Source organism: Hippopotamus amphibius, chromosome 12 (assembly GCF_030028045.1).
Source record: "Hippopotamus amphibius kiboko isolate mHipAmp2 chromosome 12, mHipAmp2.hap2, whole genome shotgun sequence".
Lineage (NCBI taxonomy): Eukaryota > Metazoa > Chordata > Mammalia > Artiodactyla > Hippopotamidae > Hippopotamus > Hippopotamus amphibius.
The window spans coordinates 98444549-98462136 of record NC_080197.1 but is presented as its reverse complement, the minus strand read 5'-3'; the positions used below and the strand labels follow the sequence as shown (position 1 = coordinate 98462136).

Sequence of the window (17588 nt, the reverse complement as noted above, 5' to 3'; positions counted from 1 at the left end):
CTGTCTCCCCTCTAATCTTAAAAAGACAAGGACCCTGCCACTCCCCATCCTTCATCTCCCCTTCCTACATGACCTCCTTAGTCAGGAAATCATAAGCACTTTTGAAGGCTTATTGTGCACCAGGTCCTGTACTTTGTTCTGCAGGACAGCCAAAGACATAGGTAGCCCAGCTTAGGGACTGCACCAAAGAGTGGCTTGGTGTGTGTGGGTATGTGTGTAAGCCATCCTAAACAAATATACAATATAAGTAAGAACAGGTCCCCTAGTTCCTCTTCCAATCAGTTTTCTGTCCCTAAGCCCCTCATCTAGAAATCCTGGAATGATACTAATCCTTAAGGCACTCAGCTTTCCTTGCAAATAACACTTGCAGTGATACCACCCTATGTACGACCTGTATTTTTCCACTCATCCTCAGCTACGTTTCTACATGAAATTAAAGATGCTCCTTTTAAGACATTTTTTGAGACTTCAAAGTGGGGAATGAGGTGATCTCTCTAATAAGGCATAAAATGGAATCAGTCATACTCTGGGCTTGTGTCTTCTTTAGGATCTGTGCTGCATCATACCCCAGTCAGTTATTGGTGGGGGTGGGAGAAGAAAGGCCAAGAACCATCTAAGGAGGAGGCCTCTAGGTGTCTAATGCCTACAGTTCCAGGTGCACATTTCTTTAATCAACCACATCATAAAAAACAGAAAGAAAGAAACCGCAATGAACAAAGGGAAAGGAAAAAACAACAGCCTTATTCTCCCCAGCCTCTTCGTTCCCCTCTTCCTCCTCAGGGTGGGGGGGCCACATCCGGGGTTCAGGGCTGGGTCCCAGGCAGGTCTGCTAGGCAGACAATTGAGTTTCACTTCCTGTCAACCCCAGAGCTAAGACAGGATGTCTAAGGGCATAGCGGGGGGCCTAGGGGTGGGTGGTCAATAGGGGCCACTTTAGGATTGCTTCTTGCTGCGGAAAGGTCCTTTGATTAGCCCACTAGTACTCCTCAGGTAGTACAATCAGGACCAAAGCATCCCTCTAGTTTTTAGAAGCCTCATCTCACGCGTACCTTTAATCGTTAGCAACAAGGCTATGGACAGGATACTACTAGACCTAGCAGGACTGAAGCACAATTGGTAAAAGAAGGGAAGGGATTAAGGATGGTAGTGTTAGAACACTTGCAATGACTGTGTGTTGAATGCAAATCAGTTTTTAAATGAGCCTTTTTGAGATCTTTTGAGTTGGGCCTCTGGTGGAACTCAGGAAGGTGGCATATGGGAGAGAAGGCAAGCTGTGACCCCCGTAAAACTTCTGAAGCTTCATTTCAAAGCTTTAGTAAGTTCCTAGCCAGCCATTGCTCTGTGGGTTTTTTGTTTGTTTTTTAAGTGGGACACGCAGCCTAGTGCTGGAGGTGGTCACTAAGTGGTCCTGTTGGACATTAACCCAAGCCAAAGTGGGGGATTTGGAGGAAGGTGAAAGGGGTTGATGAGGAAAAAGTGGAGGAGGGCAGGGCCGACACCTGAGGAGAGGAACCGGTAGCCGGCCCCGCCCAAGCTGTGGGGGAAACGAGTTTAAGCAGGACTTAGCCCAAAAGGAACAAGAGCTGTTGAAAAGAGCGGGGGAGGGAGAATGTTTGGGTTCTCTAAAGAATAGGGAGGCACGGGGCGGGGCAGGGCAGGGCTGCAGAGGGAGTGACTGTACGGCTCAGGCTCTCGGCGCGTTGCCCGGATTTCGATCCCCAGCGCCCAGAGACTCGCACGAGGTTAATTAGAATACTAATTGGGTCCGCCCAGAAGCCTTCACCTTGCCCTCCGACCCCGGGGCCAAGCCCGAGGAGGCTCCGGGGGTCGAAGGGCAGAGCAAAATTGGGCCGTCGCCACTCCGCCGCCCGAGTCCCTGGGGCCGCCCCAGGGGCAGGGCCAGGCCGGGGCTGCCCGCCCAGCCGGCCCGCCGCGCCTCCTCAGCCAGAGACGCCGCCGGCAACCCTGAGGCTGCGGGGACAGGTGACCGACCGGCAGCGCCCGCGGCCTTGCACGCCCCTCTCTCGGGTCCCAGTCGGCAGGGACACTCGGCGCGCGAGTTCGACCTCCCCACCTTCTGAGAGAGGGTTAGTTAGGGGGTCTTGTGTGTGCCCCCAACACTGGTGCGTCCCAGTGCGGTCCCGGAGTGTGCCCGCCCCGCCCCACGTCCCCCAGCTGCTCTGGGACCTGGGTGAAGGCCAGGGCCTGAATATTCCTCTTTTCCTCGTTTATTAGCTGCCCCCCGCCCTTTCTGGGTGCACGTGGGCCTTGCCCGCGTTTCTCCCGCAGGTCCTAGACGGACGAAGAGTGCCTGTGAGGAGAAGGGCTGTGGCTCGGAACTTCTCTCGGCGCCCAGAGAACTGCCGTAGACGCGGCAGGCGCTCAAAAATGGTATCAGTGGCAGTAAAAGGGCCCACGGCTCTTATTTTATTACAGTCTTCAGCTTCTACTCGCTTCCTCCCCCTCCACGTCTATCCACCAAATGGTGTACTCTCCCTTTAAGACTAAAATGGTGGCTTGCTACAATCAGGACTCCACTTCCGGTGGGGAGGGGGGCGGGACCCCAGCCCGCTCACGCCGGAAGTGGTTTGCGTTTTCAAGATGGCGACTCCCTATGTAACTGACGAGACCGGCGGTGAGTGCGGGAGACGCGGAGCCGCTTCTCCCCGGGCTCTCGGGGCAGGGGTTCGGACTTGTAAAGGGGTCTGTGCCCCGCCCATCCCGGGGCCCCTCCTTTGCCCCGCCCTCCGGACCGCCTTCCCCATTCATTCTCTCCTACGGGGTGTCATCTGCGCCCCCTTCTGGTCTCGTGTTTGGGGGTCTCCGCTTCCGGTCACCCAAACCCTGGGGTTCTTCAATGCTGGCCCTTGCTCCAGGACCCTCACGGGCTCTTAGCTTTTCTCCAGCAGTTGGAGCTCCCATATCTCTTTTGGGTTCTTCAGCCTTGGGGGCTCCTCCACTCTCAGTTCCCTCCAATTCCTGCTTTCCCCCTTTTCCCCTCCCCCATCTCTCAGTGTACCTGCTTTCTGCCCTACCCCAGCCCCGTTTAAATTCTTCTCGAGGCTGTATCTGTTGGAGACCTCGTCGTTGCCACATAGTTCTTTTTCCACTCTCCCTCATCTTCATTAGTGGGTCACTGAGGTCCAGAGATGTGAAGGGAAGAGGAACCTAATACAACTTTCAGCTTGAATTTTCTCCTTGATGGCACTGCCCTTCTGTACCTTCTCTGGTGATGGGAGTTGAGGGATCTAAGGTGGTAGAAGGTAAACAGGCCTCTAGTGGCCTCTCAAGCCCTCTGACAAGTTTATAGAACCTACTATTCCTTCTGGTCAGAGAAGATTTTCCAACCTGGCTGATTGAGATGCTGAACTGTCTGCTGTGTATGTGAGGTTTATGTGTTGAAAACTGAGAATCAAGATTTTCATTTTGGCTATATTCCATTTCTGATTTCTTCATCTTCAGAAAAATGTGCATATCTACCCAATGACAGTCAAATAAGATAGTATATATGAAAGCAATTTATAAAATGCCGTGCAAGGCAAAGTGTTACTGTTTTTTTGTAACCATCATTGTGTGTGTATATTCTATAGAAGTGACAGTGTGTGTGTGTGCTTTGTTACATACAGTCTCTTTTAAAATGTACCGTTTATGCCTCTTGCTTTGCTTGTTTTCCATGTTACGTACATCTCAACTCATCTCTCCTATGGTATCTAATGACAACTCAATGTCTGCTACTTCTCTGCAACCTCACCTTTCAAAATGGTGCAACCTCTTCTCTTGCTCTCTACATCGTAGATAATTCTTCAATTAGCTTCTTTTAATGTGTGCTTTGAATATATTACTCATTGTCCAATGCACTTCTCTTTATTCTTAACTGTTTTCTTTAAACTGATTTAATGAAAATCCAGATATCACATCTCACCCTCCTGTCCCACCAAGAGGTATCTTCTGTTCTTTGTGTGGAAAAGGAGAAGGAATCACTGCTTTTTTGCTTTCCCTTACTACTTCTAGATCATTGATCTACCACTGTCACTGTAATTCTCATGGAAGGTATTGCCATGCAATTATAGGATTTTATCTAAAACCTCAGGGCCATCATCCACTGCCCACAGGACCCAGATGTACTGTATCATTTTTTTTTTAAATTTTTTATTCTGTTTCTCAGTGTCTCCACTCATTCTCAGTGTCTTCAGCGTCTTTGGAATACTCTTATAGTTCCTCAACATGAGACCATTGGCTTTCCTTTGAATTTTCAAACCAGCTACATATCAGAATCACTACAATCTGGACCTACTACGTATCCCCATTACTTATTTTAGCTTCCTTACCCAATCACCTTTTTTCCTTCCAAACACGCATAGAATCAGCTTTTTGCCCTTCTTAGGTTCTCTGGTCCTTAACCTTTCCCATTTCATTGAGTCTACTAGTATCTTCATGACTACTTTTCAGGAAGATAATTTTTTTTTTTTTTTTTTAATTTTATTGGCACACGGGCTTAGTTGCTCCCTGGCATGTGGGATCTTCCCGGAGCTGGGATCGAACCTGTGACCTCTGCATTGTCAGGCGGATTCTCAACCACTGCACCACCTAGGAAGCCCCCTTCATGACTACTTTTGATGCTGCCCTGCTAGACCTCTATGACCAGTCACTATCCTCATTGCTTTCTTCATTCATGTTGATTTTCCATACTAAACAAGCACTTTTGTTATCTTGAATCATACCCATCAACTGTTTTCTTGGCTTCTGCTTCTAGGCCACAGCACATGGCTAGAGAAAAGGCACAGACAGTAGCACATTCAGTATAATATAACTTAATGTTAACTTTTGCCAAGATCACAGCTTTTCTCCAATTCTTCTTTCTTGGTTTGCTTACATTCTGCCATGGCTGTTTCCCCTGCCTTTCTCAGCTCTCGGTGACTTTCCCTTTTAATTCTTCTTGTGGCAAATGGCCTCACTTTCTATTTCATTGAGAAATCAAGGTCTGTTACTTCAGTTTCTTTCCTGTTCACAGCCTGATTTCTTGAATATCAGGTCCTCACATACTGTTTCCATTCCTTTACTGCTTACTTGTTCCTTAACTTTTTTTTTTTGGCCTTGCAGCTTGTGGGATCTTAGTTCCGCAACCAGGGATCGAACCTGGGCCACAGCAGTGAAAGCGCCAAATCCTAACCTTACCACTGGACCGCCAGGGAATTCCCTGTTCCTTAACTCTTTACAATGTTTTCTTTCTAGTACCAGCCTCTCTCCTGAGTTGTCAGTTCCCTTTTCTAATTGTTTGGTGAGTAGTTTCATTCTTGGATGTACTGTTGCACCTTAAATCCAGTCTGACCAAAATCAATATCAGTTTTTCCTTCCTTATTTCTGTTAAAGGCCCGTTGTTCTAGCCAACCCAACATCAACTTATTGCATCATTTCTCTCTCTCTTTTTTTATCTTAAATAGATCTTATTTTTTAGAACAGTTTTAGATTTATAGAAAAATTGCGAAAAATGATAGACAATTCCCATATACCTTAAACTCAGTTTCCCCTGTTATTAACATCTTACATTAGTATGATATGATTATTGAAATTAATGAAGCAATATTCATACATTGTTATTAACTAAGGTCCATATATTATTCAGATTTACTTAATTTTTACCTAATTTTTTTTCTGTTCCAGAACCCCTTGTTACATTTAGTTCTCATGTCTTCTTAAGCTCATATTGGCTGTGACAGTTTCTCAGACTTTGCTTGTTTTTGATGACCTTGACAATTTTGAGGAGTATTGGTCAGCTATTTTTGTAGGATGCTGCTCTATTGGAATTTGATATTTTTCTCATGGTTAGACTGGGATTATGTGCTTTTTAGGGGAGGACCATAGAAGTAAAGTGACATCTTTATCATATCTTATCGAGGATACATAGTATCGCAAAGGTGTTTTTACTCTTGATGTTTACCATGATCTCCGGACTGAGGTAGTGTTTGGAAGCCTTCTCCACTGTAAAGTGATTTTTTTCCCCTTCTCCTTTCCATTTTGTACTCTTTAGAAGGAAGTCACCATTCATAGCCCAAGTTATGCTGCCTCCCTTAAGGATGGAGTGTTTATATACGTCATTTGGAATTCTGCTGCGAAGGAGATTTGTCTCTTCTCTGCCGTTTATTTATTCAGTCATTTATTTGTATCAGTATGAACTTTGGCTTATTTTATTTATCTTATTGCTCAGATGTTCCAGCTTTGAATATTGGCAGCTCTTTTAGTTGGCCTTCTGTCCCTTTGACATACCCCCATCAGTGTAGGGTTGTTTTGTTTAGCTCTTCCTTATTTTCTGGCACTAGAAGATGCTCCAGGCTCATCTTGTATATTTCCTGCCCCAGTCCCAGAAACAGCTATTTCTCTAAGGAGCCCTTGTTCCTTTTATTGAAGAATGGTGTGGGAAACCAAGATCAGAGCACTAGGTGTTTTCGTTGTTATTAACAAAATTAACCAGAGTGTTGTTTTTGGATTGTCTTTTACTCCCTCCTCTCTCCTTCATCCCCCAGTTGTCAAAAGTATCATTCTTCTGTTTCTGCTGCCATTACCCTTATCCCATCTTCCATATTTGTTAGATATATGGTCTGGGAATTTTAAGCCTAGGGAATCCAAGCCTTAGTTTTCTCATCAATGAAATAGGAATAATAACTCCTACAACATACAATTATTGTGAGAATTAAAATTTAAATGAAATAACGTACATGTCTAGCACATAGAAAGTACCCAAAAAATGGTTCTGTAATTATTACTGATATAAGATTATGGATTAGAAGAGATTATATGTGTAAAGTATCAAGCAGAATACTTGGGTCAGTCTAAGTGCCTAATAAAATTCTAGGTTCCTTTGTCCTGCAAATATTGCAGTTACCTCCTAAACAGTTGTCCTGCCTCTGTCTGTCTGTCTGTGTCTGTCTGTCTGTCTGTCTGTCTCTCTCGTCCAGTTCATTTGATACACTGTTACCTTATTGCTGCTCCTTAAGTACAAATTTAATTATGTAATTTTTGTTCAGTATAATCATCCACTGTTAAATTTGGCTTATACCCTTATAATTTTTCTGTGCATTTTTAAAACGTTTTTTTAATCAGGCAGTGTTTACATTTTTATGCGTTGCCTTTTCATTTAACCTCATGACATAAATATTTTTCCTTGCTATTGAAAACTCATTTGTAAACATCTTTTAAAATACTGGCAGAGTGTTTTATTGTTTGAGCATGTACCCTCTCTTGTATTTCTTCTATTGGACTTCTAGATTGTTTCCAGAATTTTAATTACAAGAACTCTATGAATATTTTTGTACATAAATTTTTGTCTGCATTTAGTGTTATTTTCTTAGGCTAGATTTCTCAGAAGTAGAATTACTGGATTGGAGGGTACAGATTTTATTTTTATTAATTATAAAATTAATTCACATTGATTGTAGAAAACTTGGAAAATATTTTCATAACTAGGATAAAATATAAGACACAAGCATGTTTGGAAATTTCAGAGCCCAAAGATAATTATAGTTACATTTCCTTTTAGTTTTTCTTTCTATGCACATATACAGCATATCTATTTAACATAATTTGGATCATACCAAATGGCTGTACTTCCCAAAATATGATTCTCAGAATACTTAGTAGTCTTGTGAGATGTGCTGTAAAATAAAAAACTAAAATAAAAATAAGGTTCCTGTGGTCAGATAAAGTTGGGGAACACTGTAAACCACATTTCCAACAGAATATTCACATGAATAAGAACATAACTCATTTTAGTCTTGCTAATAAGAACAAAATCTTTTGTTTTCCTATGTTTAACCCAGAATTTCTCAAACTTATGTAACAATTTTTTGGGGGTAACCCTTGTTAATATCTTACAGAAATAGTGTTTTATATAACAAAATAGTTAGGAAATGCTGCTAAATGACTGGACTACCTTATACTCTCACTTAGCCATATTGCTTTCTAAAAGGTTTTCCCATTGACAGTATATGAATATACTAGTTTCATCACTTCTCTGACTACATTGGTATTCTGATCTTTAAAAATTCTTCTGCTTTGATAGGTAAAAATGATATTTTATAGTTTTAATTTGTATTCCTTTGGTTACTAGTAAGGTTGAACTTTCTGGTTATTCTTTTTCAGTTATAACACAATACACAATAGTAGTGTAAAAAGCACAGCCTTTGGAACCCACAGCTTGGGTTTGAATTCTACTGCAGTTTATTGACATTGTAACTTTGGGCAAATTATTAATTTTCTCATCATGTGTGAAACTGGAGTAATCCTTCATGGGGTTGTGAAAATGAAATAATATATATAAATACTGAGTACTGTCCTTGGCATGAAGCAAGCACTCAGTAAAGGGTAGCTGCTATTATCTTTTTGGAATTGACTATCGAATTTACATGTGGACCATTCACTTTTACATTCAAGATACTCCTCTCTAACAACAAACCACTTTTCAATACAGTATTATCACATACTATGTCTCTGCCTAAACCCTCCAGTGAAACTGGGCTGTGTAGTATAAAACAGGTGGAATAGCAGTGTGCTGATGTGTAAGCTTCAGCATCAGAACTGGGTTCAGACTGCAGCTACATACTGCCTTTGTGATCTTGGACATATCTCCAACCTCTTGAAGACTTTGTTTCCTCACCTGTAGATGATAATAATCTACCTATTGTCTGGATTCAGTCAGGTAGTGTATGTAAATTTCCTGGTGTAACGTAGCCACTTATTAATAAATGTCTTTTCCTAATTGTTAACATACTGTGAGTTTTACACTGCCATCATTTTACTTGTAGTTATTCCTCTTAGAATGCCCTTTCCCTTCCTTTCTCTGCCTGCAGAAATATCAGCCGCTGATTTACTGTTGTTGTTATTACTGCTACTTCCTAGTCTTTGAGGTCAAGTCCCTGAGATTTTCCTAATTTCCTGTCACCTTCCCCCATCAAATGGGCTGTGGTTATTTATTCTCCTGAAATCTCCTATTAGTATGTATCAGTGTCTCTTAGGGATACGTAAGACATGTCTATTTTTGTTTTATTCTTGGTTTGCCTAACTTGCCTCCCTTCTCTGTACTTACAGTGTGCATTTCTTGAAAGTAGGAGCCATTTTACTGATTTTGATAACCCCTGTAGCACTTAGTATAGTATTTTTATCATTGGAGGCTTTCAATAAACGTTCATTGCACTTAATTAATGTGTAGTCTGGCTGCTTTTCTGAGGCTGTATTCTTGAACTTAATTAGGAATTTCCAAAGTACCAAAATCAAAAACGTTTTTCTACTCAGTTCTCCTTTTCCTTAATATCTCTGTAGTATTTAATACTGTTAATCATCTGCCCTTATTTCAAACTCTTGGTCTCATAAAATAGTACTTTCCTGGTCCTTCTTTTCTAAGGATTATTTCCTGGCGTTGCTGACACCTTTTCTTCCTTGTGGAAAATAATCATGACCGTTTTCCCAGGGTCATTCCTCCCAATTGGATCTTTTAATACTTTCTCTCTGTTAGAAACCACATCTAAGTCTTATAATTGTTGGCCCTGGGGCTCAGATCTGTGACCCAGAGCTCCTTTCTTAACTTTGAAGCAGGCCCCAGGGATTCAGCACACCTTTAACAGTCACTTCCACCTAAACTTTGGAATTCTTTCCAGCCTTGTTGTGTTGTCTCTTCACTGTCTTCCTGGCACCCCTGGAAATAAGGCCCTTTTCACTTTAAGGAAACAGCCTGAGGATTACAAAACAGCAGATGTGGGGAAATAACAATGCTTACAAAGTTTGTATAGTAGCAGTCTCTAACCTCTAGTTTCTGGTTCTCTCTCGCTACCTGAAAATCATGGTATTCTGCCCATGGTTTTTATTTCTAGGGCTAGGAATCAGCAAACCTCTCCCTTCTTTTTGACTTTACCTTTGGATACCATCAAGGCCAGGGAATGAAACCAAAATAACATAAAATAGGTGCTCCTTTGTGATAATTGGCTATTTGTATCTCTGAGGGCTTCCAGTTAGGATGGCCATTTGAGAAGCTTCTGCCCTATCTTTTCTCACATTCCATCTTTATTAGTCTTTTTTTCCCCTGTGTTTGTTTATTTGTTTATTTATTTATTTATTTTGGAGTAAAGTTGTTTTATACTGCTATGTCAGTTTCTGCTGTACAGCAAAGTGAATCATCCATATGTACACATATATCCCCTCTTTTTAGGATTTCCTTCCCATTTAGGTCACCATAGAGTTCCCTGTGCTATACAGTAGGTTCTCATTAGTGATCTGTTTTATACATAGTAGTGTATATATGTCAATCCTAATCTCCCAATTCCTCCCCCCAACCCCCCCACCTTGGTATCCATACATTTGTTCTCTGTGTCTGTGTCTCTATTTCTGCTTTGCAAATAAGATCATCTATACCATTTTTCTAGATTCCACTTATATGGGTTAATATATGCTATTTGTTTTCCTCTTTCTTACTTCACTCTGTATGCAGTCTCTAGGTCCATCCACGTCTCTGCCATCTTTGCTAGTCTAAAGTCTTCAACTATAATCTCTGCAGTTTACTTAAATGTATGTTTCTAGCATTGTCTCTTTCTCCTTAATTCCATGTAAAAACACTGCCTGTCTAGAACTGAATTAGTTATTTTCACAAAGTTGTCTTCTCCTTTGGACTTTCTTTATATCAGTAGTTTTTATTCTCCTCCAAATTGTCCACATTCAGAAGTGATACTCAATTAGTTTGTTCATTTGTGTCCTTACCTTTCTTTTTAGCTAGAATGCATGCTCCCAGAAGGCAAGACCCTTGCTTGCTTTATTTGTTCATTGTTGTATCCCTAGCTCCTGTTACAGTGCCTGCCACGACAGCAAGTGCTCAATAAACATTTAAAATCCATGTGTGAATAATGTTATTACCATATGCCCTACATACCCACAGGTATGTTGTGAAAAATAAGAGAAAACATGTGAAAAGCACCAGAGTAAATCCACTGTAGCACAATGATTTCCTCTCACTAAAATCTTGGCAGTCTTCGGATCCTGACTATTTACTCTTCATAATGAATTTCTCATTCATTTGCTTTTCAACACCCATAGAGACCATTTAAATCGTCTTCTCACATTACAGCTATTGCTTTCATTTTTTTTACCTTTAGTTTATGTTACACATTTTCAGGTTGATCTTCTTAAAGAATGCTTTGAGCAGATCATCTGCACTCCTTTGATGGCCTCCAGTGTTCTCCCACATTCTGAAGCTTGAGTCCAAACTCTAGAGGAGATTGGGTACCTTTTATATTCTGACTAATTTACCTCTAGTCTGTTTTCCCATTACATAGGCTTTTTGCCCAAATATATACTGGATTCTTGCTATTCGCTAATATGATACTTAAATTTATTTATTCATTAATTTGAATTAATTACAGCCTTCCATGGACCAGGCCCTTTGTTTCAAAGATCAAAGGCAGAGTTTCTGCTCTCCAGCAAGCAAACAATTATGTTAAACATTAGATCATGATAAAAGGCCAAAACGGGTGCTGTGGGTGCACAAAGGGCAACTTCTAAACTGGTTTGGGGTGGGGAGGTCAGGAAAGACTTCACTGAAGAGTTTATACTTGAACTTGACCTTTAAAGACCAATAGGCATTAACTAAGATAAGAATCAAGAAAAGTCTATTCCAAGCCAAAGGATGTAAAAGCAAAACGGCATAGAGAGTGAAGACACAGTCTGGTGAGATTTGTGACTGTTTCAGTTGCTGGAGCAGAGAATGTGAGTGATTGGGTGCTAAGAAGCTGGAGACTAGCAAGAGCTGGGTCAAGAAGGCCTTTGTGTGTGGTTCCATCTTCCATGTAAATACCCTGAGGGCAACAGGAATCCAGAAAGAATTTTAAGTAGGGGAATGACTAGTCTGATTTGTTCCTTTGTTTATGTTGCTATATAAGCCTGAAATACTTCCCTTTCTCCTCTTTCCTCATAACCACACCCCTGCCTCCACCTGTCTAAATACTGCTTGTCTTCCAAAGATCACAAAGATGCTTTGTCTTCCATAAAATCTTTATAAGTCACCTGGTCAAAGTAATTTCACTCTCCTTTGTGTACTCATTCTCCACTTATATCTGAAACCCAAAATGAGATTTTTAAAAACTCACAATATAGCAGTAACCTTAATGGGAATTTTTAAAAGGAAAAGTTATTCATAATCCAGTCACCAAACATAACTTTTCATATTGCACATTCTTTTCTAAACTTATGAATATGCATAACAATCATTGAAATCATAGTGTATATGTAATTTTATTATGTCTTCCATTCCATTATATTAATGATTAAATTTTTAATCATTATTTTTAATGGCTATATTATAAACCATTCCTGTATAACTGGATGTGAAGTTTGTTTTTAATTTTTAGCTATTTATAGCTAATGCCATAATTTTCACATGATTACTCTCCCTTTCCTTTTTTTTTTCTGTTTTTGCTTTTTCCTGTTGGAAGTATTTCCTTATGCCAAATTTTCAAGATCTGCATTACTAAAACAAAGTGTTGAATTGTCTTTGACTTAACCTCTTTACCCCTCCCCCGTCAGTGAATTACCAAGTGCTGTTAATTCTTTGATAATGTATCTGGCAGCATTCTCTTCCTTTCTACTCTCAGCCAGTTCTGTCTCTCATGCCAGGATTATTGCTGTCTTTTTTTCCTAACTGATTTCCTCAGTCTCCAATGTTTTCCCTTAACAATTCATCTTTTCATCATGCCAGATTAGTTGCCCTAAAACTCTGCTTTGGATAAAAGATTCATTCATTTGATAAACATTTATTGGATGCATGCCATGTGCCAGATATTAAACTCCTTAACTGGCATTTCAGGGTCTGAACATTCTCTCATTTACTTTATATCAGCCCTGACTCAGCCAGGCTGGTCTAGTCACCGTCTCCTACCCATGCAATCTGCATTCCCACGTCCGAAATTTTGTTTTAGAGCAGGATTCTGTTTAGAATCCATTCTGCTTCCCTTTTCATTTTCTTTAGTTTGACTCTTTCTTCAAAGCCCAGCTCTAGGCTCAGTTCTTCCTCTGTGGAGCCTCTGTGTTTTTGTTCTTGAGTTTTTACTCCTGTCCCTAAACTGTGGCAGCCAGGCAAACAATATCCTCAGTGGCCTTCTTTTATTCACCAGAGAAATTAATTCCTTGACCTTGTTTTTAAGGCTTTCTAAGATCTGGCCCCATTTAAAATTTTCAACCTAGCTTCATATTATTCCCCAGCATGAACTGTCCGGTTTTCCTGGACTCCTCTGTTTTCTATTCTCTACGTACTCCAGGATATCCCACATCCAAGCCTTTCATGGCTCATGTTTGTTCTTTCTCCCATCCCCTCTCCCTGTTAAATCTTACCCATTTTCTTTAACATTTTTTGTTTTAATTTGTTAATGATATTTGCATTTTGAACAAAAACCCAATTCATGTAACAATGTATAATTCATGTGGGAGGCTCTGGACTTGACTTTATTTTGTTAATCTTTTTTCTTTTTCTTTTCTTTTTTTAACAAAAGTTATACTAAAAAAAAAAACAAGAATAACACATATATTTGTGTGTTTTAAAAAAATGTTATTAAAGGGTAATGGTTTCTACCACCTCTTCTTCCAGGTTATCCCTCTTAAGGTAACCAGCATTAAAGTCTTGGTATCTTGGTATGTGTCCTTCCACACCTTCCCCTTTGCCCCTATACACAAAATGTGGGGACCTCTAAGTGCTGCTCCTTGCCCCCAACAAGAATGGGAGCATCCTCTACACCAGCAGTTCTCAAAATGTTGTGCAGGACCCTTGGGGATTCCCTAAGACCCTTTCTGGAGGTCTGCAAGCGTAACTATTTTGATGATATACTAAGATGTTATTTGCCTCTTTTCTGGGTTAACATTTGCACTGAGAGTACAAAAGCAGTGGTGGGTAAAACTGCTGGCCTCTTAGCACCAGTCAAGGTGGTGGCGCCAAACTGTGCAAGCCGTGGTCTTCACTGCCACATGCTTGCAGTAAATAATGCCAGTTTCACTTAAGAATAGCCTTGATGGGGCTTCCTAGGTGGCGCAGTGGTTAAGAATCCACCTGCCAATGCAGGGGACACAGGTTCCATCCCTGCTCCAGGAGGATCCCACATGCCATGGAGCGGCTGGGCCTGTGCGTCACAACTATTGAGCCTGCGCTTTAGAGCCCGCGAGCCACAACTGTTGAGCTCATGTGCTGCAACTACTGAAGCCCACGCGCCTAGAGTCTGTGCTCTGCAACAGTAGAAGCCACGGTAATGAGGAGCCCACACACCGCAACTAAAAGAAAGCTCGTGTACAGCATAAAAGACCCAACACAGCCAATAAAATAAATAAATAAATAAATTTATTAAAAAAAAAGAATATCCTTGATGATGCAATAAAAGTTATTAATTTTATTAAACCCTGGCCCTTTAATACACATCTTTTTCTTTATTTTTCTTCCACCTTTATTGAGATATTGACATTTAACGTTGTATACAATGTTCTAGGTATACAGTGTAATGATGTGATACATATTTATATTGTGAAAGGTGTCTCACAGTGTGGTTAGTTAACATCCTTTTCCTCACATAATTACCATTTCATTGATTTACAGTAAGAATATTAAAACTCACAGCAGCTTTCAAGTATACAATTCAGTTTTGCTGACTATAGTCACCATGCTGTACCTTGTATTCCCAGAACTTATTCATCTTATAACTGAAAATCACACATCTTTTTAGCATTCTCTGTGAATTAAATGGAAAATAAGCATGAAACACTGCTGCACATTGAAGTCATGTCTCAAGGAGAAGCACTGGCACAATTGTCAGAGTTGCAAGCTAAACAAGCTTCCTTTCCACAGAACTCTATTTTTACTTGAAAGAACCAATGACAAACTATGGTAATTCAGACTTGCGTATCTGATAGGCATTTTCCTGAAAATGAAAGAAGTGAGCCTGTCATTTTAAGAAAAACAACTGACTCAGTGTTGCCAGTGATGAAATCCAAGCCTTCAAGTGAAAATGAGAATTTTGGAAAACTTGTATCTGCCACTGTGAGCACAACAGCTTTGCAGTAAAGAGTTTTCTGATAAGATTAATGGATATGATTTTTTTAAAAAATTGCACCGTGAAATGCATAGTATTAGAAAATAAGAGCCTGTGGAGGATTCTGAAATAGGAAAGTTTGAGGATCTATACATATTATCCAGCAACTTGTTTTTCACTTAGTATATCATGAATACCATTTAAGGTCAGTGCTTTTGTATCTGACATTCTTTTTCATAACAGCACGGTGTTCCATCATGTGGGTGACTCACATCTGTTTAGTCACTCATCTATTGATGGTCATTCAAGTTGCTTTCAGTTTTTTGCTAATTTAAATAATGCAGCAACATTATTATAATGCAAACATCTTTTACATGTAGCCTGTGTACTAGTGCTTTTATATCTACAGTATGGATTCCTGAAAGTTGACCTGTTTTTCACCATCCACCTTAATAAAGCTTCCTCTTTTCTACAACATCTCTGGTCATTTCTCCTTCCTATGATTCTTGTTTTTGCCCTTTTTAGACTCTTAGGCATGTGCTGTCTTTTGATGTCCTCATGCTGTTTTGTGTTTTTTAAACTTTCTCTGTGCCTGCCTTGTCTTGCCAACTAGATTATAAAAGTAGAAACTCCCTGAGGGCAGGGATGGTGTATTAAAGGGTATATAGGCACTCAGTAAATAATGAGAGCGGGATTGAGTGTTGATATGAGAGAAGAATGCCTTAACGGATGCGTTTAGTGGAAGGTGCTGGGGGAAGCTGTGTGCATTCATGCATCCTTTCATCTTGGGAGCCATCTGAAAATTAGAAAGAGTAACTCTCCAATTAATTCTCCCATTTCAGGCAAGTACATCGCCTCAACACAGCGACCTGACGGGACCTGGCGAAAACAGCGGAGGGTGAAAGAAGGCTATGTGCCCCAGGAGGAGGTCCCAGTGTGCGTGGTTAGGCATGGGGAGGGGGTATTTAATGGGGTCCCTACAACAAGAAAGAACATGTGTGCCTGTGAGATCAGGGAAGAATTTCCAGATCCCAGGATCCTAGGAAATAGAAGGAGGGGGCTGGGATTCAGGAATGAGTGAGGGATGAATAACCACGTGACTGACTCGTGTTCCTGTAGCCTCTGTTCAGCAGAACCTGTAAATAGCATTAAGAGATCCAGAGTTTTAGGACCTAGGGACCCTACAACCTGCAGAGCAGAGGAAAGTTGAGGAGGGGCCAGTGGGAGAGGAAGGAAGCAGGAAAGTGAAAAGGGTGAAGTAAATTATAAGGTTAGGGAAAGGGCTTGAAAAGTCAGTGATTCTTTGACACTATTACCCGCAGGTATGAGAACAAGTATGTGAAGTTTTTCAAGAGTAAACCAGAACTGCCCCCCGGCCTGAGCCCGGAGGCCACTGCTCCGGTCACTCCGTCCAGGCCTGAAGGCGGTGAACCAGGCCTCTCCAAGGCAGCCAAACGCAACCTGAAGCGGAAGGAGAAGAGGCGGCAGCAGCAAGAGAAAGGGGAGGCGGAGGCCTTGAGCCGGACTCTCGAGAAGGTGTCCCTGGGAGAGACAGCCCAGGTCCCCAGTGCCCCACAGGCCTCCCGGGCAGCGCCTACAGCTGCCTCCGACCAGCCCGACTCAGCTGCCACCGCCGAGAAGGCCAAGAAGATAAAGAACCTAAAGAAGAAGCTTCGGCAGGTGGAGGAGCTGCAGCAGCGGATCCAAGCTGGGGAAGTCAGCCAGCCCAGCAAAGAGCAGCTGGAGAAGCTCGCGAGGAGGAGGGCGCTGGAGGAGGAGCTAGAGGACTTGGAGCTGGGCCTGTGAGGCCTTTGGGGAATAGGGGATGGACTACAGAACAAACCATGGGGCTCTCTGGGGTCCTGGGGAACGTGAGCAGCAGCAGTCAGGAGGGGTACCCCCGTACTGGCTCACTTCCACCTCTCAAGGCCCACATCCGTCCTCCAGAGCCTAGCCTCTCCCTCATTCCTTCCCTTTTCTTCCCAACTCCTATTTTTTTGGACTTTCTCCCTCCCATTCCCAGTGTTCAAAATCTCAGTGACTACCCCAGGTACCTTTGCTGCTGATTTGGGTGTCTTGATTAAAAGAAAATTGGGTGGGTGGGAGTCTCCCAGAGAACTGAGGTTGAGGGTAGGGGAAGTACGCCCAAGTCTTGGAGTCTTGGTTCCTGTTCACAGTGTTTATGGGTTATTTCCCCCTCCATCCCTAACCTCTTTTTTTTTCTTTTCTTTTTTTTTAAAGAACAGAATAAACTCAAGTAGACAATATGTCTTGTTTTGCGTCTTTTCAGCTTCTAGTAGGTGTTTTATCCCCTTCAGTTTGGCACAGGAAGATAAATGTTGGGAGTAATATAACTTTTGATTTTTAAAAATTATATGTAACACCAAATTAGCAACACTGGCTTCTGTACATATTTGCTCAGACTTCAGTGTACAGAAATTAGTGTCATAGTAAAATGAAACTTCGGGGTCTTCCCTGGTGGTCCAGTGGTAAAGAATCTGGCTTCCAATGCAGGGGATGCAGATTCGATCCCTGGTCAGGGAACTA

General features: G+C 41.7%; 1 protein-coding gene across 1 annotated transcript; it reads left to right on the top strand.

The window, feature by feature from the left end:
• The first annotated feature begins 2583 nt into the window (after window positions 1–2583).
• On the top strand, window positions 2584–17306 carry PYM1 (PYM homolog 1, exon junction complex associated factor). Its single transcript, XM_057702543.1, has 3 exons — window positions 2584–2635; window positions 15884–15977; window positions 16364–17306. The coding sequence occupies exons 1-3, from the start codon at window positions 2602–2604 to the stop codon at window positions 16845–16847; spliced, it is 612 nt and encodes a 203-aa protein (XP_057558526.1). The 5' UTR covers window positions 2584–2601; the 3' UTR covers window positions 16848–17306.
• The last annotated feature ends 282 nt before the right edge of the window (window positions 17307–17588 follow it).